Source organism: Drosophila pseudoobscura, chromosome 2 (assembly GCF_009870125.1).
Source record: "Drosophila pseudoobscura strain MV-25-SWS-2005 chromosome 2, UCI_Dpse_MV25, whole genome shotgun sequence".
NCBI classification, from domain to species: domain Eukaryota; kingdom Metazoa; phylum Arthropoda; class Insecta; order Diptera; family Drosophilidae; genus Drosophila; species Drosophila pseudoobscura.
The window spans coordinates 10,996,581-11,021,775 of record NC_046679.1 but is presented as its reverse complement, the minus strand read 5'-3'; the positions used below and the strand labels follow the sequence as shown (position 1 = coordinate 11,021,775).

General features: G+C 46.1%; 8 protein-coding genes and 1 long non-coding RNA gene across 21 annotated transcripts; 5 read left to right on the top strand and 4 right to left on the bottom strand.

Annotated features, from left to right (window-relative positions):
* Nucleotides 1–88: 88 nt before the first annotated feature.
* Su(fu) (suppressor of fused) lies at nucleotides 89–1,740 on the bottom strand. Its single transcript, XM_001358424.4, has one exon. The coding sequence runs from the start codon at nucleotides 1,686–1,688 to the stop codon at nucleotides 246–248; it is 1,443 nt and encodes a 480-aa protein (XP_001358461.2). The 5' UTR covers nucleotides 1,689–1,740; the 3' UTR covers nucleotides 89–245.
* A 335-nt stretch (nucleotides 1,741–2,075) lies between these two features.
* On the top strand, nucleotides 2,076–4,407 carry Arp1 (Actin-related protein 1). The gene is made up of 5 exons (XM_001358423.5): nucleotides 2,076–2,123; nucleotides 2,913–2,977; nucleotides 3,049–3,223; nucleotides 3,287–3,985; nucleotides 4,045–4,407. The coding sequence occupies exons 1-5, from the start codon at nucleotides 2,076–2,078 to the stop codon at nucleotides 4,186–4,188; spliced, it is 1,131 nt and encodes a 376-aa protein (XP_001358460.1). The 3' UTR covers nucleotides 4,189–4,407.
* On the bottom strand, nucleotides 2,285–2,979 carry LOC6897153 (uncharacterized). Its single transcript, XM_003736440.3, has one exon. It carries the CDS (start codon nucleotides 2,814–2,816, stop codon nucleotides 2,418–2,420), a length of 399 nt encoding a protein of 132 aa, XP_003736488.2. The 5' UTR covers nucleotides 2,817–2,979; the 3' UTR covers nucleotides 2,285–2,417.
* Nucleotides 4,408–4,648: 241 nt separating the features above from the next.
* NijC (Ninjurin C) lies at nucleotides 4,649–6,852 on the top strand. 10 transcript variants are annotated; one of them, XM_015181711.2, is made up of 4 exons: nucleotides 4,649–4,929; nucleotides 5,364–5,405; nucleotides 5,714–5,890; nucleotides 6,562–6,852. In XM_015181711.2, exons 1-4 carry the CDS (start codon nucleotides 4,885–4,887, stop codon nucleotides 6,763–6,765), a joined length of 468 nt encoding a protein of 155 aa, XP_015037197.1. In that variant the 5' UTR covers nucleotides 4,649–4,884; the 3' UTR covers nucleotides 6,766–6,852. The 10 variants fall into 10 exon arrangements, with proteins under 10 accessions (XP_015037197.1, XP_015037200.1, XP_015037201.1 ...); XM_015181714.2 differs by lacking the exon at nucleotides 6,562–6,852 and adding an exon at nucleotides 6,234–6,533 and having other exon boundaries at nucleotides 5,382–5,405; XM_015181715.2 differs by lacking the exon at nucleotides 6,562–6,852 and adding an exon at nucleotides 6,234–6,533.
* LOC117183239 (uncharacterized) lies at nucleotides 6,304–6,945 on the bottom strand. 2 transcript variants are annotated; one of them, XR_004468374.1, is made up of 3 exons: nucleotides 6,808–6,945; nucleotides 6,550–6,724; nucleotides 6,304–6,439 (listed from the first exon to the last, which is right to left on the bottom strand). It is a non-coding gene; the product is annotated as an uncharacterized lncRNA (long non-coding RNA). The 2 variants fall into 2 exon arrangements; XR_004468375.1 differs by having other exon boundaries at nucleotides 6,792–6,932.
* Nucleotides 6,836–14,474, top strand: Past1 (putative achaete scute target 1). The gene is made up of 4 exons (XM_001358421.5): nucleotides 6,836–6,974; nucleotides 7,909–9,125; nucleotides 13,612–13,785; nucleotides 13,850–14,474. The coding sequence occupies exons 1-4, from the start codon at nucleotides 6,949–6,951 to the stop codon at nucleotides 14,053–14,055; spliced, it is 1,623 nt and encodes a 540-aa protein (XP_001358458.4). The 5' UTR covers nucleotides 6,836–6,948; the 3' UTR covers nucleotides 14,056–14,474.
* A 1,150-nt stretch (nucleotides 14,475–15,624) lies between these two features.
* On the top strand, nucleotides 15,625–16,814 carry LOC117183238 (uncharacterized). The gene is made up of 3 exons (XM_033376464.1): nucleotides 15,625–15,893; nucleotides 15,960–16,534; nucleotides 16,597–16,814. Exons 1-3 carry the CDS (start codon nucleotides 15,728–15,730, stop codon nucleotides 16,726–16,728), a joined length of 873 nt encoding a protein of 290 aa, XP_033232355.1. The 5' UTR covers nucleotides 15,625–15,727; the 3' UTR covers nucleotides 16,729–16,814.
* Nucleotides 16,696–25,029, bottom strand: PolQ (DNA polymerase theta). Of its 3 annotated transcripts, none has more exons than XM_015181710.2 (8): nucleotides 23,368–25,029; nucleotides 22,934–23,307; nucleotides 22,310–22,875; nucleotides 19,528–22,246; nucleotides 19,272–19,473; nucleotides 18,293–19,207; nucleotides 17,954–18,216; nucleotides 16,696–17,028 (listed from the first exon to the last, which is right to left on the bottom strand). In XM_015181710.2, exons 1-8 carry the CDS (start codon nucleotides 24,878–24,880, stop codon nucleotides 16,717–16,719), a joined length of 6,864 nt encoding a protein of 2,287 aa, XP_015037196.2. In that variant the 5' UTR covers nucleotides 24,881–25,029; the 3' UTR covers nucleotides 16,696–16,716. The 3 variants fall into 3 exon arrangements, with proteins under 3 accessions (XP_015037196.2, XP_033232354.1, XP_001358456.5); XM_033376463.1 differs by lacking the exon at nucleotides 16,696–17,028 and adding an exon at nucleotides 17,317–17,736; XM_001358419.5 differs by lacking the exon at nucleotides 16,696–17,028 and having other exon boundaries at nucleotides 17,854–18,216; nucleotides 23,368–25,028.
* On the top strand, nucleotides 17,333–17,891 carry LOC4801348 (rhodanese domain-containing protein CG4456). The gene is made up of 3 exons (XM_001358420.4): nucleotides 17,333–17,484; nucleotides 17,552–17,711; nucleotides 17,768–17,891. The coding sequence occupies exons 1-3, from the start codon at nucleotides 17,364–17,366 to the stop codon at nucleotides 17,823–17,825; spliced, it is 339 nt and encodes a 112-aa protein (XP_001358457.2). The 5' UTR covers nucleotides 17,333–17,363; the 3' UTR covers nucleotides 17,826–17,891.
* Nucleotides 25,030–25,195: the final 166 nt, after the last annotated feature.

Below are 25,195 nucleotides of genomic sequence, written 5' to 3'. Positions count from 1 at the left end.
TCCGGCGAATTGTTATGTTCCCTCCTGGCGCTGGCGCCGGCGCCGTCGCTTTAGCTGGATCAAAAGCACGTACAACAGTGGCTTCGGGTACGAGTATATGAATATATTTTGACTGGACTCCGGCTGAGAGCAAAGGCCGCATGTATTAGACACAAATATACAATATAAAACTTACGTGTTAGTGGAAGAAGATTTTTTTCAATTAATTTATGATAATAATACTAACTCCTAGTAGCTCGCCGGTTTCACATGCTCTGTGGAACTGCATCAAGGGACATGGCTGTGACTGAAGCTGAGGCTGTGACTCCTGGGGCTATGGGAAGAATGGACTCCGGTTGGTCCAGAATCAGCCTCAGGTTCTTGTCGGGCCAGTCGAACTGCAGGCGTTGTGTCAGCTCAGTGTTCTCGTCCAGATTTGCATTGCGGAAGTCATCCATCATGCGCGGCACGAGATCATTTGGTATAAGCACCTGAATCCAATAGCCCAAAACGCCGTATGGCTCATGGACGCTGACAGCGGCTCCTGTTACGGTCTCCGCTACCAGAGTCAGGGCCAGATGCTGCGCCTTGAAGGTGAAGTGCCGGCCGTGCCGTATGCGGTCCTTGATGGCCAGCAGCAAGTACTTGGCCACAGTTGGGGCCAAGGTAATTTCGATGCCATCCAGGGAAATGCAGTCCGGTGCCTGGGGCTGAAAGTCGAGGGGACAGGACTTGTGCAGGGAATTGCTGCTGAGGGACATCGATTGGGGAAAGCTCGGTTCCTCTCGCTTCATTTGCGACTCCGTCATCGGGCGGTTGTTCTCCTCGGTGGCACACCGTTCACTGAGGGACTGGAAATCGACCTCCTGCTTGACTATGGTCGGCTTCGTTTCCTTAAAAGTGAAATCTGCATTAATTCCAGCCAAGTCGGAGCCCTGCTTCTCGAGGTCGTCTTGCAGATTGATCAACGTCTCGGGGAACAGCTCAAACACACTCATCGTTCGTTCCATGTTTGTAACCAGCCACTCGCCGCCAGTCTGGATATCCTCGCGCAGGAAATTCAAAACCCCGCGACCGTTCCAGCGCGAAGCTTGCTCCAGCTCGTGCTCAAAGACGCCAACAATCTGACAAAAGTCAACGGTGCCAAACGGTGTCTCGATGCAGCCCAGCTGAGGATCCTGTGCGACCAGCAGACTCTGCAGCATGGAGTTTTCGCTGCCATCCAGACTCTTGCGCCAGGGTATGTTGTCGCCAAAACACAAGCCGTTGCCAGTTTGGAAACAGTACCGGCCAATGGCCTGGAGCAGATTGGCTGGCCATGTGGGAGGCCGAAGGGGCTTCTCCGGACACTCCTGTTCCTGTTGCAGCTCAGCCTCCGTCTTTGCAAGCCGGAACGTCAGCTCAAATCCCATACCCGACCGATGCGACTCCTCCTCCTGCAGATGGACACGCTCGTCGCCGTGCAGGTCGCTGAGCCCAAAACTGATGTAGTGCCAATGCGGGGGGACATTCTTCTCTGCATCTCCTTTGTTGTTGTACATACTGATGTAGTCCAGCGGATCCTGGCCTCCCAACCAGTACTTCAGCAGCGTGGTCACCTGCAGGGGATTCGGCTGGTCGGGATACACCTGGAAGAGGTGATCTATGATGGCCTTCAGCCCAGGAGGCGGCTTTACGTCCGGTTTTTTATCTAAATTTGATGCAGACATTGCATTAATAATATGAAACAACAATAATACTAGAGATGGGTGCAAAATATCGCTCCAGTGAATGGGTCACTGGGAGGGGACAAAAATAAATAGATGTCACACTAAAGTAATACACCTGTAGCAGTTTTTATGTGCTTCATAAAGTAAAATAATACATTTCTCAGTTATTTATGCTTCAATTCGCACAAATGCTCAAATTAGTTATCTCGATGAAAATATACATATACGAGAGATAGCAGTGAGTAACAGTGAAAAATATTCTTAAAAATATTTGCTACCCAGCTTGACAGGGTTGTTCGATAACGATAAGCCAGCCTATCGTTCGACCACAAACTGCAACTAACTCTATTTATTAGAAAATTTCGCAAATTTTTATAAACGCACAAAATGGAGCCTTATGATGTCGTAGTAAACCAGCCCGTCGTCATAGATAACGTAAGTTCACAGTAGCATATAAATCGTAGACCCTAGGGTCGCCGTACTTGCAATTTCCTGCCATTTACAAACCAACAGTGACATCACCTGCCCGTCCCTTTGTCAGTAAGCTTTTTCAAGCCGTATTCAGATGGTGGCAACTATGACTAATGGGGGAAACATATTTGGACAACATAGGATTTTGTTTTATTTGCACAACTACAATTTTGATTGCCAGTTCGTCATTATCTTTTGACTCCACTGATTTTCTGAGTGCATGTGTTCTTACAAGTTTGTGTGTATGTGTCGGCTGCTTTATCGTACGAAGGACGTGTCAGTGAATCTGCTGTTGCGCTCCACCGTCTGGAAGCCCTTGCCCAAACTCAAGTCCGTGCCATATTCAATGGGAAACATCTGCGGCCTACAATCATCCTGAACCCATGTGATCGGCATGTTCGACAAATCATTTTTGACACCGCGTCTTCCCATGGATGTGAAGATCTTTGGACGTATCACTTTGTTCTGGGGGTCGCGGTAATAATCCCTGTACTTCTGGCACTCCAAGTAGAATGAGTCCAGCCTATGCACATCCTGGTCGTTTATAATCGACAGTTTTTTATTCATGGCAGCGAATCCAAGCGTTGTCTCCTTGCGTAATTTCTGGCAACTTTTCGACACATTCCACATGTCTACTAATGGAACTCTGGCAAACATGGCAACTTACAAGAAAAAATAAAAAAAATAATCAAGAACTTGAATTTTATAGTTGATTGTGAACTGACTAATTTGAATAAACATATCTGTTTCCAGGGCTCCGGTGTTATCAAAGCCGGCTTTGCTGGTGAGCACATTCCAAAATGCAGGTTCCCCAATTAGTGAGTACAAAACAAAAGTCCAGTGCGAACAAGAACCAGAGAAAAATTGATTTATTTGTGTCTTCCCGTAGCATTGGCAGACCCAAGCATATTCGGGTAATGGCTGGTGCCCTGGAGGGCGACATATTCGTTGGTCCCAAGGCGGAGGAGCATCGCGGCCTGCTCAGCATACGGTATCCCATGGAGCACGGTATTGTGACGGACTGGAACGATATGGAGCGAATATGGAGTTACATTTATAGCAAAGTAAGATCCATTCAAGTCGGTCGCTTTGGCATACCAAGCTAAGCTTCACATCCATTTAATTAGGAACAACTAGCCACCTTCACGGAAGATCATCCAGTACTACTCACAGAGGCTCCACTAAATCCACGCCGCAACCGTGAAAAGACTGCCGAATTCTTCTTTGAAAGCATCAATGCTCCTGCGCTGTTTGTGTCAATGCAGGCGGTCCTCAGTCTGTATGCCACAGGAAGAGTGACTGGCGTCGTGCTGGACTCCGGAGACGGGGTGACCCATGCGGTTCCCATCTATGAGGGATTCGCCATGCCACACAGTATTATGCGTGTGGACATTGCCGGCCGGGATGTGACGCGGTACCTGAAGACACTCATACGCCGGGAGGGCTTCAACTTTCGGTCAACCGCCGAGTTTGAGATTGTGCGTTCGATCAAGGAGAAGGTCTGCTACTTGGCCACCAACCCGCAGAAGGAAGAAACTGTGGAGACGGAAAAGTTTGCATACAAACTGCCCGATGGCAAGACCTTTGAGATCGGACCCGCACGCTTCCGGGCCCCAGAGGTGCTCTTCCGTCCGGACCTGCTGGGCGAGGAGTGCGAGGGCATACACGACGTTCTAATGTACTCCATAGAAAAGTCGGATATGGATCTCAGGAAAATGCTCTACCAGAACATTGTGCTCTCGGGTGGTTCAACTCTATTCAAGGGATTCGGCGATCGGCTGCTGTCTGAACTGAGAAAGCATTCAGCCAAGGATCTGAAAATCAGGGTAACTATATCAAATTGACATGGAAAATGGCTGGTGATGACATGGCTTTTGTTCATTAGATTGCCGCCCCGCAAGAGCGTCTCTACTCCACATGGATGGGCGGCTCGATTCTGGCATCGCTTGATACCTTCAAGAAAATGTGGATATCGAAGCGGGAATACGAGGAAGAGGGCCACCGAGCCGTGCATAGAAAGACTTTTTAGTGTGTTTATTGACTTAAACGCTGTGTGTGAAAGGCTTATTAAAATCGATATCAAAACCCATGCGTCAGCTAACATCTAGTACCCGTAACACGTACCCCCAGAGATTCGAAGCAATTTGTGTGTGTATGTCTTACGCATAAAAGGGCGCAAAGTATTTAAAATGCTATTTATTGAAACTGCTTCTCAGCCTAGAAAATAAAGTACTAAAATTTATAAAAACCCTCCAGCTATCCATTACCGATTACCGATTGGCCCTCCCCTGATTGTTCCGACAGATCGGTGGTAGCGGCTCGCTGAAAATAAATCAATAAATCCCATTTTACGACACTGAGCTCCTGCAATTAGTCATGTCCCCGCGCGCCAAGCCAAGTCGTGGCAGAAACGCTCTCTCGCTACCGCGAGCAAAGAGAGCTCGCGTGCTCCAGTGGCTCCGCGGCGGGCACTCTCTTAGCTGGGAATCATTTCAGTTGGCTTTCAGTTGTTTAATCGTTTGGTTGTGTCGCCAGCCGTCTCCACGACAACGACGCTTCAGGTTTCCACAATTAGAGAAGACAATGAAATGAAACCCCGAACAGCTCGAATTGAAATGAATTTTGAGCTTTGTTGAATCAAGTGCACACCCGACAAAAGTGCAACGTTGTGTGACCGAAAACCAACAAAAAGCTAGTTAAAAGCGAAACCAAATAAAAAGTCAGAATGGCTCAGGTTGTGGCTGGGGATGAGCGGGTCAACGAAACTGAGGTAAGTCTACAAATATTCCGTTGCTATTACGCATAAATCTCACTCACACACTCGGCCTTGATCTTCCCCACACATTCCTGTTTATAAATAATTTATACATTTTTGTCTGTTTGAGGCTTGGAATGAGCCACCACATCCCATCTCCATTGGAATCCCTGCCATAGTAATTGTCATTCTATTCTGCTGTTGCGGTTGTTGTTGTCTTTGTTCCGACTGTTGCCATTCGTGTTGCAATTAAATATGATGTATAATATACACGACTCGTTTGCCTCATGCACCTTAAATTCTGAACTGACTGACAAACTGTGCGAAAAAGTTTTCCAACTTCCGTCTGCTGTTTGCTTTCCCATATTGATTTTCTAATTTAAACACCAATAATAGATCTTATCCTTGGTGTATCATATATAAAACAATCATTTGTATGTAATTTGTAGTACCTTCTTCCTTTGCAGAAATCCGTAAAATATGCCTGGCAGGTAATTCAGAATTATGTAACTTCGAAGAAATCCATCCTTGCTCCCAATGTTGTCCCCCTTTTGGTTAATTATTTTGAGTAGATGATGTTCGATGTTCTCTGTTATCAGCACAGCACACGACTCGCCAGAAATTGCAAAGATAACGCATAACTATTGAATCGATCTACCAGATCCATCAGTCGTTAGTCTGAATTCAGCACTTGCTCTGACGAAATGGTATCGTTCTTCGACAATGTATCTATCATGTTACACACATAGTAGTTTATACGCCTACGGTTGTAATTATAGTAAACTCTTCATCGTTTTAGATGAAAGCCATGGACGCCAATCGGTATGCGACGAAGAAGACGATCGCCCAGGGCATGCTGGATATAGCACTGCTGACTGCCAATGCCTCCCAGTTGAAGTACATCCTCCAGGTGGGGGAACAGCATCAGTTTTACAAGCTTATGCTGATTCTCATCAGTCTGTCGATCGTGATGCAGGTGAGTTGTCGCTTTTCCTGCTCGGCATGGGGTAGTAACGGCCTCGTTCTTCACATGTCCTTAGATACTGTCGGGTGTCCTAAGCTTGTCGCTGAGTTTGTTGAGGGACTGCCGACTCCACCAGCCAGAGTTTCACCAATCGGCCAATGTTATTAATCATGTTCGCACTGCATTCGCGTTTTTCACAACTATGCTAAATCTCTTTATCTCGGCCTTTGATAGTCGTCTGCCCCCGCCGCAAGGCGATCTACTGAATAATGTGAATTAGAGGGGGCCAATAAACATCTTTAGATTGATAGAAAAAAGCTTGATTTTTAACAATCTCAATATCCATTTTTGACAGCTATTGGTTGGAATTCTGTTTGTGGCCATCGGCGGTCTCAACATCAATCGGCAGAAAGATCAGACGGCGGCGGTCATCTTGAACGATATCATATTGGTGGTGATATTCGTGATATCCGTTCTGAATGTAATTATTTCGGGTTTCGGCATTGAGTACTCGTCACAGCCGCTTAGACTCCTCGAACCGCATGCAAAGACACCTTAGAACTAAGAAAAATCCAACGATTAACTTGTAACATATTCTAACCATGTACTCTTTAAGATTTATAAGCAAATAAATAAATATATTGATAGATATGTATTTCAAACTTCTTTACCTTTACACGCAGGTGGCGGCTGGAATTTTGCTAGTCATTCAATCCCTTATCAGTATTCACAATTTGAAGGATCGATCTATTGGTTTCACCCTCAACCACTTTGTAGATGCCTTCATATTCTTCTCCGTGTTCTGTGACGTTATGAAGATGAATTTCGGCCTTGACCCGGCAATACCTGTGCAAAACAAAGACGACGTTGAGGTTTTTAAACCATAAATTACTTTAAATCTGCGTAGGCTTACTTTCAAATTGTCATACCTGGCACTTTATAAATAACTATATTTTGTATCATTCAAATTCTCCGAGTTTTTGGGACTCCGCATATTTTAAAGATCAAGTCTTTTTGGATATTACTCATTATTCGTATAATATTAAAATAGCTTTAAGGCGGCTCTTCCGATGTCACGCCTTGAATCAGGAGATGGGTGAGCATAAGAATTTTAAATACGCCATAATTCCATAATTGGCCCGGCCAAATATAATTATGCCATTCGGAGAAGATATACATACCCCCGTAGCACTAACTATACAAGCGAATTTGCTGCGGACGGTCACAGGGTCCCATGTAATTAATTAGTAATTTGTATTAATTTATATACAAAAATTTAATTCACATTAAGCGATAATAAAATAGTCCACATATGCCAGAAATCGTAAAACTTATACATGCAGAATGTGAGAACACGTGTGCAGGAATCCTAATATATGTATACCCATCCATTAAAATACGTTGGAGCATAAACAAAACAAAATTTCAAGCGAAGACCCTGGGACCGTACACAGAAAATTCGTTTGCGATATATTCGTTGTGTCCAATATGTTAAATGTCTATCGATGTTTTCAAAGATAAGCCGCGATAGCTTCTTTTTAGGAAAGGGCTTTCTGTAAATCTAGATTTACTTTGAATATCGTGGTTATATATATAGATACAGATATAGCTTCGGGACATGGCTGATAGTAAAAAAAAAACAGATTGTCATAATAGAGAGTTATTCCAATCCATACCTACGATAGTTGCGATAGATTTCGCATCAGTATGATTTGGCCCGCCACTAGAAAACCTTCGATAGTATCGAACGTGGCCAGAAATTGACAATTGTTGCACCACTAATTTATACATTTTGAGTCCAAAAATAATACGTACGCGCCCGTGAATCATAGCCGCCAGCAGCCAGGCCAGCCAGCCCCTCGTCCAGCGCACATAAATATAGTGTACATACAGATATATAAAAAATATTCGCGTAAATATTACACGTACTGTCGTCGTGTCGTGGCCAACCCCTGGATCCTATCTGTGCGCGCGACCCCGCATTATATTATTAGTTACTAATTGTTATTTCTGTGCAACAAAATGTTCAGTTTTCTGAAGCGCGAGCAGAAAAACCAGGAGGTGGTGGAAAATGTGATTGGCGAGCTGAAAAAGATCTATCGGAGCAAGCTGCTGCCCCTGGAGGAGCACTACCAGTTCCATGACTTTCACTCGCCCAAGCTGGAGGATCCGGACTTCGATGCGAAGCCAATGATACTGCTGGTGGGGCAGTACTCCACGGGCAAGACGACCTTCATTCGATACCTGTTGGAGCGAGACTTTCCCGGTATTCGGATTGGTCCAGAGCCCACCACAGATCGCTTCATTGCCGTGATGTACGACGACAAGGAGGGCGTCATACCCGGAAATGCCCTGGTGGTGGACCCCAAGAAACAGTTCCGTCCACTCTCCAAGTACGGCAATGCGTTCCTCAATCGTTTCCAGTGCTCCAGCGTGGCCTCGCCGGTGCTGAATGCCATCTCCATCGTGGACACGCCCGGCATCTTGTCCGGCGAGAAGCAGCGCATCGACCGAGGCTACGACTTCACGGGAGTGCTGGAGTGGTTCGCGGAGCGCGTCGATCGGATCATCCTGCTGTTCGATGCCCACAAACTGGACATCTCCGACGAGTTCCGGCGCTCGATCGAGGCCCTCAAGGGCCACGACGACAAGATTCGAATCATCCTCAACAAGGCGGACATGATCGATCACCAGCAGCTGATGCGGGTCTATGGAGCGCTCATGTGGTCCCTGGGCAAAGTGCTGCAGACGCCGGAGGTGGCCCGCGTCTACATTGGCTCGTTCTGGGACCAGCCGCTGCGGTTTGATTCCAACCGCCGGCTGTTCGAGGATGAGGAACAGGATCTCTTCCGCGACCTGCAATCCCTGCCACGCAACGCTGCCCTGCGCAAGCTGAACGATCTGATCAAGAGGGCGCGCCTGGCCAAGGTGCACGCCTTCATCATCGCCGAACTGCGCAAGGACATGCCCTCGGTGTTTGGCAAGGACAGCAAGAAAAAGGATCTGATCAAGAACCTGGGCCAGGTCTACGATCGCATTCAGCGCGAGCATTCGATATCGCCCGGCGACTTCCCAGACATTAAGAAGATGCAGGATGTCCTGCAGCATCAGGACTTTACCAAGTTCCACTCCCTGAAGCCGCATCTCCTGGACATTGTCGACAACATGCTGGCCAAGGACATAGCGCGACTAATGGAAATGATACCCCAGGAGGAGATGACGCTCGTCAACGAGCCGATCGTTAAGGGTAAGTGCCCCAGTCATCCGTTCTCGGATTCCCGTTTTCCGATTCCCGATAATTTGCAGTTCGAGCAAAGTACAGCACAGCCCTCATTTAGCCTCCACTTTATCACATTCGTCACGCTTTAATTATCGCACTCTCTCTGGTGGGATGGCCCTCTTTCCTTTCCCTGCGATATATGGGATATACTCGCATGTTTCATAGAAAATATGTAAATGTCGTGAGATTTCCACAAGAATTTCACTGGTGTTTTTCCTTTCCCATAAGGCAAGGCAAGAGATTGCGCGTGCGCGAATGTTGTAGAGACAGAAAGAAATACCCCAAGTTAACCCAGTTAGCAAATAGTATGCCAAATTGCAATGGAAAACAAGTTTTGTTGCCAGAGAGACAGATACAGAGATACTCTAGAGACGGAGAGGAGAGACAGCGGTACACTGAGAGTTAGAGCTGTGTCTGATGGATGCATGAACATCAGTCGAGAAAAGCCTCCCAAAAATGGGCATTTAATCACTCACTTTCCCGTGTACAAGTATGCTCATCTTCCGAGAGTTTTCCCTGGCCCACATCCACATCGCAGCTTCCTATTTCTGTTTTGCGCGGTTATGCAATGTCTCGCATACGTCTATATATACGTATATACGTTTTTTTATATTCCTATACGAATGTGTCCGTGGCTACTATATAAACAAAGCGATAAGCGCCCTCCCCAGAAACTGATAAGCAGCATAGACTCTGCTTTCGCGTTTAGATGACACTCACGCACTTTTTTTTTGCTCTGTGAAAAATTAAATAGAACAAAGCCCTCCATCCCCCCAGTGCCACCGCGTCGGGGGTGGGGGGAGGGAAGCAAAAAGTGCACAGAGACACGTATAAGTATTCCCCATCATATCTTGCTCAAATAGTGCAAAGCGATAAGCATTTAGTTGAAAAGACTTGAAACTAGGCGAGGAGTACTGCGTGCATATGGGGCGTGGCACTCGCCCAATAATTATCAAAACAGGCCGCCGCTTTCGTCATTTCCTTTCCCCCTTGTTCCTTTTATTGATAACAGAGCAACCTACTGGCTGCCACATGATGTAAGCATTGGAAAATATCGATGGTAGCGCAAGGCTGTTGTCGGTTCTAACTGGAGTCCGACCGGCGGGCGGTGCATGACTCATCCGAAAACTAGGCGTACAGTTCGAGCACGATAAATATTTTACACTTGAGAGAGCGCCCCAGTGTTTGTATCAGATCTGATGGCAGCAGCAGCAGCAGCAGCACCAGCAGCCAGACGCATCCAGGCAACCATGACGCCTATGACCACGCATTCCCATTCCCCATTCGAACTAAAACGCCCAGCAAAAGCACCAACTAAACGGGTGAAAGAGACGAAGGGGAGCTATGTTTTAATCAGAAACCAGACGCCTTGGCCTGCGTACTTAAGAGGCGGCTATAATTCTATTCTACACATGAGCAATCTAATATTTTATTGAAAGGTAATTCCTTTTGAAGCAAGCAAGCGAGCTGGCGACCGGTTTACTTTCGACCTGTGAACTTTGGTTGTGTGTGCAGTGTGTGGGGCAGGCACCAGCCACCAGCCAACAGTTACAAACAGTTCAGGCGTAGAGTTCAAGGCCTAATTACACTTTCCACAGCTGGTTAGAGAGCACCTGTTCGTGTTCTCCCCATGAATGCGTTAGTGAGGCCAGTGGGCCAGTCGGAAAGTGGTTTGTTTTCCCCAACCTTATCGCGTTGCCAGGCACTGTTATACCTACAAGGGTAGACACATATAGACCCAGCAGTATAAAGAGTCTTCTGTTAGATAAAAATCAATGTAAGGCCAAGTCAGCATGCCATCATCGTTTCGTTCTCTTATCATCGCTGCCGGGTTCTAGCCACCTTAAAAAAACTGAATAAAACCTTTTGTAGCCATGTCTGCTCTAATTTCCGTTTATCTGTTAAGCAAATACGGGTCTAATCGTATGAAATTAAGTAATATTTATGAGACAGTGGACACTGGCAAGGCATAAATCTGTGTATATCCAAAAAAAAAAACCACAAATGGTCGGGCTACCTTTTGTATGATATGCAACTAATTGGAAAGGAGAATCGATAATAAATAATTGCTTAAAAGGCAATAAAATAGAATAGTACTTATTATAATGCGGAATACAGCGTGCCTTTTAGGCGATGATAGGGTCTTATAGAAATGATTGTCTGCTGCATTAAGTCCCAGTGCGTCAAGCTGCTCAAACAAACCCCCAGATCGAGACCCACACCCAGACCCGCTCCCAGTTCCAGCTCCCTGGAAAGCCGAACCGGTTACTGCCAGATGTACATATGTACGTGCCTATGTACATATGTATTTATGTAGTTTTGATGGCGTTGGCAACCTGAGGCCGCGTATCAATTGGCCACTCTCCGAAAGCTGACTCGGGGCGTGTGGCATTAAGTGGATCATCCTCTGTCTAATGCGCAGAGCGACAGAAAGAAAGACGCTCGGGCGGAGGGCGGAGGCGCTTGCATAGCAAACGAACTACAACTAAGTGCAGGAAGAAAGCATTTACCCGAGAGTTATTCCACAATAATGTGGCCATTGTCTGTGGCGAAACTGAGATCTGCCAGTGTGGGGCTGATCTTTTCTGTTTGCCTGGGTCTGGGGGCCACTTGAGTGGGTGAGTGGCGATTTAATTCAACTATTAGCGCATTTCTCATGACCTTGTGCATTGGAATCTATGCGAATGCCAAAGAAAGTCCAAAAATGATCAACTGATGTCATGGGATGATTATTTCTGATTTCTGACTGAATGTGAACTGTTCATGTGTCATGCTCTCTCATCGATTGCCTTCTGCCCTCTCTGGCATCGAAATTACTTAATGTTGCTCCCCACACACACACACACACTCGCACACCCAAGCACTCGCACACTCACATGCAGATTCACATAAACATTCACTCGCAGAGTGTGAATGAACTCCTTGTGTATTATTACACCCAGAGACGAAGGCGTCGCGTTGCCAAAGGGAGCCAAGAATGCCTGATAAAACGAATCACGATCAAACAGCACGAAATCAAAGTCAAGAACGCATGAACTCTAATTTATTTCTAAATAAATGTCTTCGTTGGCTCTCTGGCTCTCTGGCTCTCTCTCTCTCTCTCATTTAATGTATTGTTCGATTTTCCGTGCATTTCCGTTGCTTTGTTTTTGGGCACAAGTATTTCAATTACACAGCAAACAAGAAAGAGAGCGATAAAGAGGCAAACGACAGTGTTTGCTGATAGTCTCTGTCCACCCATAGAATAGTAATCACACATTCATTACATTCAAAACTGATTCGAACCTGATTCCTATGACGATAAGGGGTTCGTCTTTAATTTGAGTCATTCTCCCCGACACCTGCTTACACCTCTGCTTATGAGGGCAGGGGGGGGGGGGCATCACATGTTTAGCAATATGTCGCTAAATAGTTTATACACACACACAGCCACACTCATGACACGATCTTGCAGAAATAAGTTGTTCGCTTGCTTTCGTTCGTTCGTTCGTTTTTCGTTTTCGCCATTGGCACACTAATTTGTTGTAGTTTTGAGTTGATTTTTCCATGTCCCGAGCCGACTGTATACGCCCTGCTTTGTCACCCACTGTCGCACTGGGGAGATCATCGCGGAGATCTTCCATTGAACCCTTTGAAAATGTTCGTTCCCCGCTCTGTCAACGTTCTTTCTCTCTTTCTTGCATACCAAAAAGTGGACTCAGACGAGGATTTCGATCTGGCTGACGAGCCCGATAATGTCCTGAGCCCCAGCTCCCAGAGAGCACTGTTTGCGGATCGCTTTGATCGCTGGCTGCAGAACCTGCGCCAGCAGCAGCACCGGTTGTTCAGCAGTTGTACTAGTAGGGTGGGCCATGTCGAGAACGACAAAGAGATCGAGCCAGCAGCCGAGCCACAATCAGAGCCAGAGACAGAGCCAGATACAGAACCAGAACCAGAGAAGGAGCCAAATCCAGACCCTGAGGCAGGTTCAGAGCTGAAGGCAAAAGAAGAGCCAGAGACAGAGGCAGAGACAGGGACAGACATGGATGTAAGCACACACCTAGTTGTAGATCGTGGGGCCAGCAGCCTTCTCAATTCCAGTGTCTGACAACAAGACGCCGCAAATAAATTGAGCAACAGATCAAAAGTGGCAACTTCAAATAATGCAATGAAACGCCACTTGGCCGCATGCAATCTCAATTGGTCGCCTGAATGCAGCATTCAGGGGCAATTGTTTGCTGTTAATGTAGGTAGGCAAAGTACGTTCTTAAGTCGGTCAGTCGGACCTCAATTGAAGCCAAAACGATCTGAAGGTTTTAATTGCTTCAAATTGAATGTACGAGTACGTGCACGGCGACGCACCGATCAGCTTAGACTACTTGCTTAATTAGTGCAAATTTATGTAGCCAGTCCCTCCTCCCCAGACTTGGATAGAACACGACCGAGCTGAAATAAACTTTTCTTTGGATTGCAGGTGGTGCCTTCGAGGGTGTCATCGACGACCACGTCTCACCGTTCGGCTACATGAAGGGCGAGGGCATAGATGCTGGCTACGGAGAACACGAATGGATTTGCAACAAGGAGAAATCACGCACAGACACCATCTTCAACGGTCTTAATCCGGTCGATGGCAAAATCTCCGGTGCAAGTAAGTAGACTTGAGTGCCAATCCTTTCGGATGTTTTCTAATTGTGTCCTTTGTTCAATTACAGCTGCCAAGCAGGAGCTTATCAAATCGAAACTGCCCAACTCGGTGCTTAGTAAAATCTGGAAACTGTCCGATGTCGATGGGGATGGCTTCCTGGACTCTGAGGAATTTGCGCTGGCTTTGCACTTAATCAATGTCAAGCTGGAAGGCTGTGAGCTACCCACAGTATTGCCGGAACACTTAGTACCACCGTCGAAGCGTTATGCCTAAATACATACCCTGTAATATAAAACACACGTACCGTACACACACACACACACATCAATCGAACACGGCGGCCAGCCGGCCAACTCCCAAGATGCATGCACTCTGTTCGATTTCTGCCTTTTTATATGTACTATACTCGTACTCGTAATCGTACTCGCATACAACTGCGTCAACTGCTGGGTATTAAAACACACACACACACACAAACAAATGTCAATGCAAGCATTGCAAAAGAAACAAAATATAAAAATATCAATCAGATTCACAGAATTTAAGCAATGCCTCCATCACATGCATATTTTTGAACAATCGACTGTAATGCAATGTAACGAAAGGATCGGATCGGATCAATACGATCTAGTAGAATTATACAAGAGAACTGTGTGTATATGACCCCAACACCATGTCGTTGTTGACTTAAGGAAAATATAATGAAGTGAGGAATAGAATTGTTCAATGCCAATAAAAACGCATGAAGCTACCGTGTAATCAATATTTAGGTTAAATGTCGATTGTGCAGCAGCCTGGAAGGTTTTCTAATTTTGCAACTGAACCACTTTTGATATACAATGAACATATTTTATATAGATATATACAATTCTAGAATGTGGGCCAATTATTTGCAATCTGATTTGTGCTTTGGAAATGCTCCCCCACTCATCTCCTCTGCAATAGGAATGAAGAATGTTGTGCAATTTAAATATTTGTTTATTAAATTAAATTATTTAGCAAACTAAATTTATTTAATTTAGTAAATTCTTGAATTATATTAAATGTTAAATTAAAACTGATTGATAAATTGTAAAAAACTTAAATAAAATGAATAATTTTTAATATGCTCGTTCTTAAGTTATTGCATCCCTGAATCCCAAAAATGTTCCTATGCAGTACAACAATTCTCCGTAATGCTTAGATCGGATCAAATTGAAAAGATAATTCCTTAGGGTTCTGCGTTTTATTTTTCTTGCATCTGCAAAATGATAAATGCCAGAGAATTTCCCCTATTTATCGGAGCGGAATGAGGCGGGATAAAATGTTGGAGTAGCTTTTATTGATGCCAGGCCATGCTTTATATATGCATATTTTATGGATTCCGAAACGCTTTCTATTGGCTGTTACATGCATCTACACGAATTTTATATACCCCTATACTCCTTGACTACCGGGTATGTGGCAGTTACACTCCAGAAAAACTAGTTCGGTTCGTGGTTCAATGGTAAATAATATTTTATGTTAAATAAATAAAAAAAACAGAATATTGGACATCTTACATGCGATAAAAAAACATATTTCTAGTCAACAATTTTTAAAAAATCATTAAAAGCACTAATACGAGTATTCCATGATTTTTGTTGTGGTGTTATTCGACTAAACTTAGAGTTAGACTAGATATAAAAACGTTATGGGGAAACAGGCAGTGTGAGCGAGAGAAATATAATGTAGCATGTAGTGAGAGCGAGCTAGATAGAGCTTGGCTTTTCAGTTGAGCTGCGAGCAGAAATCATCGAGGGAATTTAGCCTAGCCCAACACTAATTTTGTTTTTGCCTCTCGTCTCTAATGTCATAAATAAAAAAACAAGCCTGATCTGGCAGCTCGTCTTGATGAAAACTACCAGTCAAAAGTCAAACACTAATTTGTAAATCCCCAAAGAAGAAAGAAAAAAAAATTTTCAATATGTTGCTTAAATTCAAGGAAGCTTTTGAGCAATTAATAGAAAAAGTACCAGGTCGCAAGGAATTGAATTTCCAGGATGTGGAGGAGATTGTGCAGAAAATATCACAGGCATTCCACGGTATGAACTCTGTTTTCCAAGGATCCCTAATGAACTTGAAGGAAACATGTAAGCTTTTCATTCTTTTCGATCAAATCCGTATCTGCATAGTGTACGTTTTAACACTTATCTTAGGCATCAATCGCCCTGGTCATCAGGTTTTGCTTCGTCTGAAAATGCCATTCAAGATTACTCCGAATGGTACATTTATATACCAAACCGGGGAAACGCTGTACTCGCTGAATGCAAACATACGCCATCCAGCTGTACAAAATGGATTTTTTATTCCCCAATTGATACAATCTTTGTTTAATATTGACTTGAAAAGAGCTATTGCCAGTATTGGTGAGTTCAATTCGGAGACAGGCAAGACGTACACCCTCAGTGTCACTGATGAACAATCCATGAGCATATCAAGGTTTAAAATTAAAGCAAATCCATCTGGCATAAATAGTCAGGCCCTTCATTTCCTATTTACACTCGGCTTTACATTTTTGGATGATTCTAAAATCTATATGGTCGACCCAGAGTGTCCATTTCTCTTTGGGGCGACTGACGATGACATTGTAAGGGGAGCCACGAAGCATACAGCTAAAGTGATCAAATTACTGGGACATTTAAATGTTGACGAAGTCGAGGTCCACGGTGCTACATATATGGCTTTTAATACTTTGTTTTCGAATAGCTGTGTTATCGGTCTGACTTTTGAGGTGAGTTTTCGTGATCATAAAATGCATTTTTCTTTCCTGCCTCAACATTTTAATATTTCCAGGCTCTTAAAATATTAATTTCTGTCTTTCACAATGCCGATCGCTTGACCTTTGTGTACAACAAGCTAATGAATTTTAAGCAGTTAGACAGTGTGGATCCTGAAGAACTTATGGCCTTGTTTTTACCAGGCTAAGCCTGCTAGTTTCTCATTAAGAAAAGGCGAATATATATGGTTGTCGAATAACCATACTCTAAATAAAACAATCATGCTCAGCATAAGTCTTCTATTAGTCTTGATTTGAATAATTAACCATACAGTATATAGATGTGCAACCGAACGTATCGCAAACGTTCTTTCAGGACTAGATGCCAGGGTCTTCGGCTCTGGCGTTCGTCTGGCGTGTTTCCTGTGATTCTTGATCAGATGAAGTCCAGTCACATATATAATGTTTTCTCTGTTAATTGTGTACCGATTTGGCCGTTCCATAGATTCCTGTAATTGAAAAAATATCTTTGATTCTTTAGTAAGAACTCAAAAAACCCCAGCCAGTTCTTTCACCGATTCTTTGCAAGGATGATTTTTCAATAGTTTTATTCAGTGAAAAATGGAAAATAAATGGCATCGAGTCTCCGTGCCCAGGAGGCGGCGTTCATATGGGTATAAATAGTATATACTACATATAGAACTTGTGTTTGTGCGACTAAATTATTAACAAATATATCGTCATCGATAGTTATAGCTTGAAATTAATCGGCGAACCTTTGACAAGATAAGCTTGCATTTTGGGTTTGATTTTAAATTTCGTTCATACAATTATCTGATCTGTTATGGCCACCTACGAGGAAGTAAAGGATGCTCCAAATCATCCGGATAAGTATCTGTTTGATGTGCGCAACAAGTCCGAGTTGGAGGAGACAGGTGTCTTGCCGAGCAGCATTAATATACCTCGTGAGTAGCTAGTCCAAAGATTAGTAGGGGACTTACTATAATGGACACACCTTTGTTTGATTCATAGTGCCCGAGCTGGAGAGGGCCTTGAATTTGCCGGATGATGCTTTCACAAAGACCTACGGCCGCAAGAAACCGTCGGTTGATGCAGTCATAATCTTTTCATGCAAAGCAGGTGGACGCGCTGCTCGGGCTACCAATTTGGCCCGCACCCTGGGCTTTTCCAAGTAAGTTTCAGCATGTATGTACAATCTTAAAATAAATTGTTCTAAAATAATTGCAGTGCCAAAGCGTATGCCGGATCCTGGACGGAATGGCAGGATAAGGAGGGTGGTCAATAACAACGGAAAATATAAAATTATTTACAAATTGTAAAAATAAATAATCACAACCATTTTATTACCGTATTCAGCAGCTATACGCGAAGTTCATGCATTTCGCCCCAACTCTCACCCATTTTAATCTTTACCTTCAGCGGCACGGTCAGCTTCCCTTTGCCAATGCTCTCCATGGTCAGACCCAAGAATTTGGCAATCCTCTTGGCCTTGGCTTCGGGTACCTCATAGACCAGCTCATCGTGGATGTGGAGAACCAATTGGATGGAATTCTCCTCGACACCGAGCTTCTTCCAATACCGACCGATGTTCTTATCCATATCCAAAATTGCTCTTTTGGCAATGTCGGCTGCAGAGCCTTGGATGGTTGTATTTACGGCCTGTCGTTCGGCTTGCTCTAGATGGGGGTGAACAGAAAAATCAATTGTTACAATTGAACTGAACTCAATCAATGGAATCAAGGGCCCTATTACTTATTAGATTTTGTTCGCCACTATTGATGTGGTCTAGATAGCGCCTCCGACCCGTTATGGTCTCCACGTAGCCCAGTTTTCTGGCAAACTTCAAGACTTTCTCCGTATATGCTCTGATGCCTGGATAGGACTGGTGGAACTGTTCACATATCAATTGCGCCTCCGACTCTGTGCATTGAAGAGCATCGCCCAAGCTCCGCATGCCCATTCCATATACAATTCCATAGCAAATCTGTTTGGTGCCACTGCGCATTTGTTCGGTTACTTCCGCCTCTGGTATGTGGTTCCAGTGGGCAGCAATGGCCGTAAACAGGTCCTGCGGGGAATTCATCACAGACACCAGGGCCTTGTCCTGCGACAAATGCGCCAATATGCGCATCTCCAGCTGACAGAAATCCGCCGATAGCAGACAGCGCTTCTCGTCCATGGACTTGAATACTGATCGACAGGAAATACGAACCGAATCCGGTCCCATTCGAATGTCAAAATCCTTGGCCACATTCTGCAGATTGGGCTCACTCATGGATATTCGTCCTGTGGCCGTGTGCGTTATGCTGTGACCATGGATCCTGTTCGCTTTGCAGCATCTAATCAGTGGCTGCATACCCTTGACTATTTGCATGTTCAGCTTTCGATGGTTCAGTATTAGCTCGGATATGGGCGAGCCCAGTTTCTCCAGCACTTGACGCGATGTGCTCACGCGACCATGTGGCTTCCTGTGAAGTCCCAGCACATTGGCAACTGCCTGCGTGGAGCCCAGATTGAACTTCGAGCCATGCATTTTATAGATCTTGATCTCCACCTTATTCAAGGTGTCCAGCATGTGCTTTATGAGCCTACCCATCCGTTGGTGCTTGGCCGGAAAGCCGACGCACTCCATTCTGCAGAGTACGATTTGAATAGGCATTTCCACCTCTGTAAAACAACAAATCAAAAATAAATAAGACAATAAATACAACATGTTGAACATTCCACTCGCCTCTGAAGATCTTTAGCAGCTGACCAATTCTCTCTAGATTCTCGATCTGTCCCTTGAGTATGTGCACTGTAACACAGGCCTCTATAGAGGCACGCAATTTGGGCAGGATAGCGCTGGAGCTGTCAAGCCCATGGCTGCTGTATCCGCGTCCGCTGCCACAGAGATTGGCCAGAGCTGTGCACTCGGGAGCGAACTGTTGGCACTAGAATCAGAAATATTAATGGACGGACGCGAATCTTGTGTTGCCGGCAGTTACCATATTTTTAAAGGAGAATGTCTTTTCCGGCTCCAACAGCCAGTTGCCCACCTTGGGATCCTCTACCCTTATGCCGATGTTGTGCAACTGAGGGACGCCATGAAGCAGCGCTTTCAGCTGTTCCTTCGCATCGTGCACTAGGAGGGTGAGTTCTGGGCGATCCATCAACTTGCACAGCTCCTGCACCTTGAGCCTGGTGGGGACTTGCTGGCCCTCCTCCTCCTGCATGCACATATAATAGACGACATTGTCGGCCAGGCAAAACGACAAGCCAGCTATGAAGCTGCTATCATCGACCTGGAAGAGGGCCTGTTTGCCGGCAACACGCTGCTCCGCTGCAGCCAACTGGTTGATCAGCAGGTTGGCTCCGATCAAAGGCTTCGCCTTTCCCGCCTGCGATTCAAGGCCTACACTGAATCCACAACGTGAGGCAGCCAGTAGTTCCTTGAGAGCCATTTGAAACAACTGTCGATTGGCGCACATGTCGATTATTTCAATTCTGTCGAAACTGAGTGCCGTGTCATCCGTCGTGGAGTAGCTCATGACGTGCGAAGAGTTCAGCTGAAAGGGATGCTTTATCAGAGAGTTTTCCGCGGATATATCGGACAGTTTAATGGAAGAGGCTTCATTCGAGTCCATCCCAGCAGCATTGGACATTTCGGCGAGTTCCGTACAGGAGGCCCCATTTGGTGTGTTCTTCGATGCCGAGTGTTTCGCAGTTTCGCAGGGCGTGAACAATGATCCAGAGCGCTGCGTGCTCCTTGCTGAACAGGATGCGGTCCCAGTGGAACTTGGCGATGATCTTGGGCTTTGCAGGCGCTGCGAGCGCAGAATCTGGTAGATACTCATGAACCTGGAGGTATGCGGTGTCGTCGGATGGTTATTCGTCCCTTCTTCCTCCCTCGGTTGCGAGCTGGGTATCTCATCCGCATCCGAGTTCGACGTAGGAACAGTTTGTTTACTCTCAGCGGCGGTTAGAGCAGCAGTCACCCCTGTGCTCAGCAGAAACGAATCATCGCCACTAAAGATATCCTGCTCAATGGGGGATACTTTTGCAGAGGGCTTTCGCTCAGACTCCATTTGAGTAGCATAAATCCCATTTACTCGTGGATTACTTCTGCTTCGTGGAGTTTGAGTCTTCCCAGCCACAGCGGACGTTTCTGCAGATGCATCCTTTGTGGGCACAGTCTCCAATTGGCCTCGTCTCTGGTTTAACTTCATAACTGCAATCCGACGGTTCTCCGCAATTTGTTTTTTCTGTAGCTCTTCGCGAACGGCCCTGCTTGTGCTGGGCTTTTCCTCATCAAACCCGGGAGAAGAAATTCTATTCTCCTTTTCGTCAGTGTGATCTACTGTCTTCCGTCGTGTTATCATCGGCGTATTGTCTATCTTTTGCAGGGGGTTCTGGTCTGACAGTATTTCTTTCAGTCGCTCAGTACTCACTCTCTTTGAGATGTTGTTTTTCAAATTAGAGGCGAGTGGTAGATCTACTGCTTTTTGCTCAATGTGATGTACTGTACTCCGACGTGTCATCATCCGCGCATTCACTGATCGATGTTCTACCCTTTGCAGGGGGTGCTCCGATATCTTACTTGAACACGGGGTTTTTTCGTCCGACTTTTCCGCATTCTGCACTTTTTTGGGGGGTACACGATTCAAGTTTTCTTTCATTACTGAAGGACTCACTCCCTTTGAGGTGTTGTTATATATTTCCGTATTTTTTTGAGTAGAGGCTGGTAAATCCACGGCCTTTTGCTGACGCATAGTCATTAGATGATTTTCTTTTTTTTGAACGGGGTTCTCAGTGGAAGCTCTTTTGGAAATATTATTCGTTTTTTGTGTGTTCTTTGGAGTATGGCAATGAGAAGCAACTGGTACTCTCTGTGCCATTTCCTTAATGTGATCTGTGTTCTTCGAAGTATTTCCTGATGGATTATTTGTCTTTTTCGCGTAGTTGCCTGCCGGTTTTTGTGGTATGTTTTTAACAGCATTAAAGTCTCTCGTGGTATCGATCTTCGTGATTTTCGGTGGCGTTATAGTCCCTTCTTTATCTGTCGACTTCCGCTTTGGTTGGCGCATTTGCTGCGATTGCTCATCCTCCAATGACATGTGCAACTCGACATTCATGCCGCTATCGGCTGACTTGGGCAATACTCCGCCCTCTCTCTGATTTTGGTTCCACTTAATGCTATCCACACCGATCTTATGCTGCATATATTTTTGCGCCTGATCAATCAGCAACTTGGCAGCCTCAGCCACGGTCATGCCCGCCTTGCCGGTGATGAAGATATTCCTAACCATATTACGCTTGGCTGCCTCGTGGGCATTTTCGTGGTCGTGCTGCTTGGCCGAGTCAAAGCTGAGAGAGTTGTAGAGGACTTTCTCGAGGACCAGGGCATCGGCACCCGCCAATTCCACCACGGTGGTGAAGCCAGCATCGTAGATGGCACGGGCTCGCTTCTGTGACAGGTCTGGCAGCTGCATCAGATCGATCAGATCAATATGTATGCCGAAGAACAGTCTATCCTTGAACTGTTCCACAATCAGGGCGATGGTGGACCACTTCAGCGATTTGCAAAAGGCCGTCACAATGCCAGCAAAGGTTGAGGATATTTGCTGCAGTCCCTGCAGTACGCCGCGATTGCACTTGAACTTGTGGGCCACCACATGAATGGGCGTCTCGTTGATCAGCTCTTTCAGGGCCAGAGCCGTGTAGAAGCTGCATGAATATTGAATATGGTTAGTTAATTGGCTCTCCGAAACGAATATCTAGCTGCCCCACCGCTTGTGTATCTGCATCTGCTTGTAGTCGAGCTTGCTTTGGCCCCGCATGGCCCTTATTAGGAAGGCCTCCTTGACGCCCACCAGCTCCCCCACTCTTTTCATGGCTGGGCTGAGCTTCTCCCACATGTCGAGGTAGAGCAGCCAGTCCAGATCCTGCAGCTGGTAGCACACTGAATAGGGCGTCACTAGGTACACAGCATGCAGGTCTGTGTCCAGCACAAAGGTGCGGCGCGCTTTCTGCAGCTCTGCGAAAAGAATGAGGCCATCGCCGGGCGGCATGGAAGATGCTAAGCAGGCGGCTCCTAGGTGGGTGCCCACATAGTTCGCTGTTCCCGCCTCCTCGTCCACTTGATGGCGAATGAACTCGTAGTCAACGAGAAAGTCCAGGACATCGTCGATGAAATGCGAGCTGCAGTCCTCGGCACCCTGCTGCTGCTCTTCGGACAGCTTGGCCATGGCCTTCTCAGCACTCAGTAGAGTGCAGTTGACGAAGCTATCAATTTCCTGTCTCGTGCTGGCCACACCAGCTGAAATCACTTCCAGGAGCGCTCGTTTTAGATGCGTCTGCAATGGGAAATTCGTGAATTTTCGTGGCTGCTCTGTCAGAAAAATCGATACATACACTTTCATCCATTTCCAGGCAAGAAGAAATGGGCTGTAGCTGCGCCTGGACAAGATCACGACCCACCCTTTGATTGGATTCCGTGCAAATCAGTATGGACTCGCCTAGCGTATCCTTTCCCGTGCGTCCAGCTCTGCCGATCATCTGGCGATATGTGAGGGAACTCATCTGGTTCTTTCCAAAGAGGGGGGAACGTATGATGACGCGACGCGCCGGCAGATTGACCCCCGAACTAAGAGTGCTTGTGGCCACGAGAACCTTCAGGGCTCCAGCCTTGAAGCAGGCCTCGACAATGTCGCGCTCTTCTGTGGTAAGCCCGGCATGGTGGAACGCGCAGGCATAGGTAACGGCCTTGGACATGGTACTATCGAGTCCTGCAAACAGAAGATTAGTACATGTTCTCCATATACAAGGACAAACGAAAACAAACCAACCTGTGGGTATATCCCGCAGCTGCTGCTTCACATCTTCAATGGCCTCTGGATTGAGATTAGAGCGAAGGCGTCGGCTCAGGTCAGTGCCCGATTTGATGAGACCATGAATGGCTATGGCAAGCTGCACCGCAAGGCTCTCGCACCAGTCTCTTGATGGGCAAAATACAATGACGGAACAGCCCTCGAGCAGGGTCTCGATGCACAGCTGGGCCACATGATCCGAATCGTTGGTCAAGCATGGCACCTCCGACTGTTGGGTGATATCGCGCTGAAATTCCAGATGATGGTCATAGATTTTGGTGCCCACTTTGATCATCTCCTGCAGGGCCACTGGGCGATAGTTTGTGATGTACAGCTCGGCATCCAGCCAACGGCGCAGGAGTTCCACATTCGCCAGGGTAGCCGACATCGTGATCACTTGGATCTGGAGGGCATTCTTGCGGGACATGTACAGAATCTTGGCCAGCAAGAGCTCCAGTATGTAGCCGCGACCCTTTTCCGATATGAGATGTACCTCATCGACCACCACAGTGCCGATTACATCCAGCTTTCCCTGCTCCATCAGCTTGTTGACTATGGAATTGGCCTTTTCTATCGTGCAAATCGCGACGTCAATGCTGTCGAAGCCACCGGGTGGTGTGTAGCCCCCAAAGAAGCCTTCCACCCTATGGCCCGCGGGCGTCAGAAGATCCTGCAGGTATGATGTCTTCTCGCGCACCACCGAGATGAAGGGCAGTATGACGAGAACCTTCTTGCCCCGCTCCAGGACAGATTTCAGGAGAAGTATTTCACTAACAAGCGTCTTGCCTGCCGATGTGGGCGCCGAATAGACCAGATTGCAATGTTCAAAGACAACGCGAGGCTTGCTGAGGCACTCGGCCTGCCAGTCGAACATTTGTACAACGCCCTTCCTCTTGTACTCGGCCAGGATACTGTGGGGCAGATTCCAGGCTGAGAGCGACTTGAGTGCTTCCACGTCCACTGGTACATTGGTCGGTGTATTCACTGCCTGGCAGATACTCGCGTTTGGTGGGGTCTGCGATACCAGAAGCTGGTTTGGCGACATTTTGCTAAGATTCTGGGTTATCATTGTAGTTTCCCTGGACTTTGGAGTGGGGGATATGTCCGGGGATCCCTTAGCCATCGTACGACTCCGCAAGAGATCCACCTCCAACTGTTTGCAGGACTCCTCATCCCTTACAGGACAGAGGAAGCTGCTCTCATCCAGATTGGGCGGCTCCTCCGCTTCTTCATTCCTCTCCGAGCAGACATCTTCTGTGCACACCTGCGCTTCGAAAACAGACGAGATGTCGGCATTTTCCGGATCCCCCTGCTTCCTTTCTTCCTGATTGATCACGAACGAAAATTCGTCCTGAAAATACTCGGAATAATTTTCCCGGCTGGCGTTGCATTTCGGCCCCTTGGCTGCTGTTTCTGCTGGCGGCGCAACAACCAAATGATCTAGCTCCCGCAAGGCGCTCTCGTCGATGTCCAGTGATTGCGAGAACGCCATTAAAAGTGTACCCTTACTTTCATAAATAACTATACTATTATTATTAAAATTATTTAGCTAATAAATAAATAAATAAACAGAATCAAAAAAATTTTAAAAAAACACCGCGACGGTTCAATTGCGACGGTGTTGTAAAATGCCAAATATAGCAAATTAGTGGTGAGATAAACATCGATTGCAGCAGAGGTGCAAGAAATTCAGTGACTTGATTACATCGAAAAAGTATACTATTTGGTTATTGAGATGCATTTGTCTTATCATGCATGGGCCCTTGCAGCCAAATAATAGCCTATCAACATTATTGAAGGTTATTTC

What these genes read in the sequence shown, in the direction of transcription:
- Arp1 (XM_001358423.5), top strand. Translation starts at nt 2,076, where the DNA reads ATGGAGCCTTATGATGTCGTAGTAAACCAGCCCGTCGTCATAGATAAC. An exon ending in AGCCCGTCGTCATAGATAAC is followed by an intron (nt 2,124 to 2,912) that starts GTAAGTTCACAG and finishes ATCTGTTTCCAG; the next exon opens with GGCTCCGGTGTTATCAAAGC. An exon ending in GGAGTTACATTTATAGCAAA is followed by an intron (nt 3,224 to 3,286) that starts GTAAGATCCATT and finishes CCATTTAATTAG; the next exon opens with GAACAACTAGCCACCTTCAC.
- LOC6897153 (XM_003736440.3), bottom strand. Translation starts at nt 2,816, where the DNA reads ATGTTTGCCAGAGTTCCATTAGTAGACATGTGGAATGTGTCGAAAAGT.
- NijC (XM_015181711.2), top strand. Translation starts at nt 4,885, where the DNA reads ATGGCTCAGGTTGTGGCTGGGGATGAGCGGGTCAACGAAACTGAG. An exon ending in AGCGGGTCAACGAAACTGAG is followed by an intron (nt 4,930 to 5,363) that starts GTAAGTCTACAA and finishes TGTAATTTGTAG; the next exon opens with TACCTTCTTCCTTTGCAGAA. An exon ending in CCGTAAAATATGCCTGGCAG is followed by an intron (nt 5,406 to 5,713) that starts GTAATTCAGAAT and finishes TCATCGTTTTAG; the next exon opens with ATGAAAGCCATGGACGCCAA.
- Past1 (XM_001358421.5), top strand. Translation starts at nt 6,949, where the DNA reads ATGTCACGCCTTGAATCAGGAGATGG. An exon ending in CAACGAGCCGATCGTTAAGG is followed by an intron (nt 9,126 to 13,611) that starts GTAAGTGCCCCA and finishes TTTGGATTGCAG; the next exon opens with GTGGTGCCTTCGAGGGTGTC. An exon ending in TGGCAAAATCTCCGGTGCAA is followed by an intron (nt 13,786 to 13,849) that starts GTAAGTAGACTT and finishes GTTCAATTACAG; the next exon opens with CTGCCAAGCAGGAGCTTATC.
- LOC117183238 (XM_033376464.1), top strand. Translation starts at nt 15,728, where the DNA reads ATGTTGCTTAAATTCAAGGAAGCTTTTGAGCAATTAATAGAAAAAGTA. An exon ending in AATGAACTTGAAGGAAACAT is followed by an intron (nt 15,894 to 15,959) that starts GTAAGCTTTTCA and finishes CACTTATCTTAG; the next exon opens with GCATCAATCGCCCTGGTCAT. An exon ending in TTATCGGTCTGACTTTTGAG is followed by an intron (nt 16,535 to 16,596) that starts GTGAGTTTTCGT and finishes TAATATTTCCAG; the next exon opens with GCTCTTAAAATATTAATTTC.
- LOC4801348 (XM_001358420.4), top strand. Translation starts at nt 17,364, where the DNA reads ATGGCCACCTACGAGGAAGTAAAGGATGCTCCAAATCATCCGGATAAG. An exon ending in GAGCAGCATTAATATACCTC is followed by an intron (nt 17,485 to 17,551) that starts GTGAGTAGCTAG and finishes TTTGATTCATAG; the next exon opens with TGCCCGAGCTGGAGAGGGCC. An exon ending in CGCACCCTGGGCTTTTCCAA is followed by an intron (nt 17,712 to 17,767) that starts GTAAGTTTCAGC and finishes AAATAATTGCAG; the next exon opens with TGCCAAAGCGTATGCCGGAT.
- PolQ (XM_015181710.2), bottom strand. Translation starts at nt 24,880, where the DNA reads ATGGCGTTCTCGCAATCACTGGACATCGACGAGAGCGCCTTGCGGGAG. An exon ending in GCTGCGGGATATACCCACAG is followed by an intron (nt 23,308 to 23,367) that starts GTTGGTTTGTTT and finishes TTCTGTTTGCAG; the next exon opens with GACTCGATAGTACCATGTCC. An exon ending in GCTGCTAAAGATCTTCAGAG is followed by an intron (nt 19,208 to 19,271) that starts GCGAGTGGAATG and finishes GTTGTTTTACAG; the next exon opens with AGGTGGAAATGCCTATTCAA.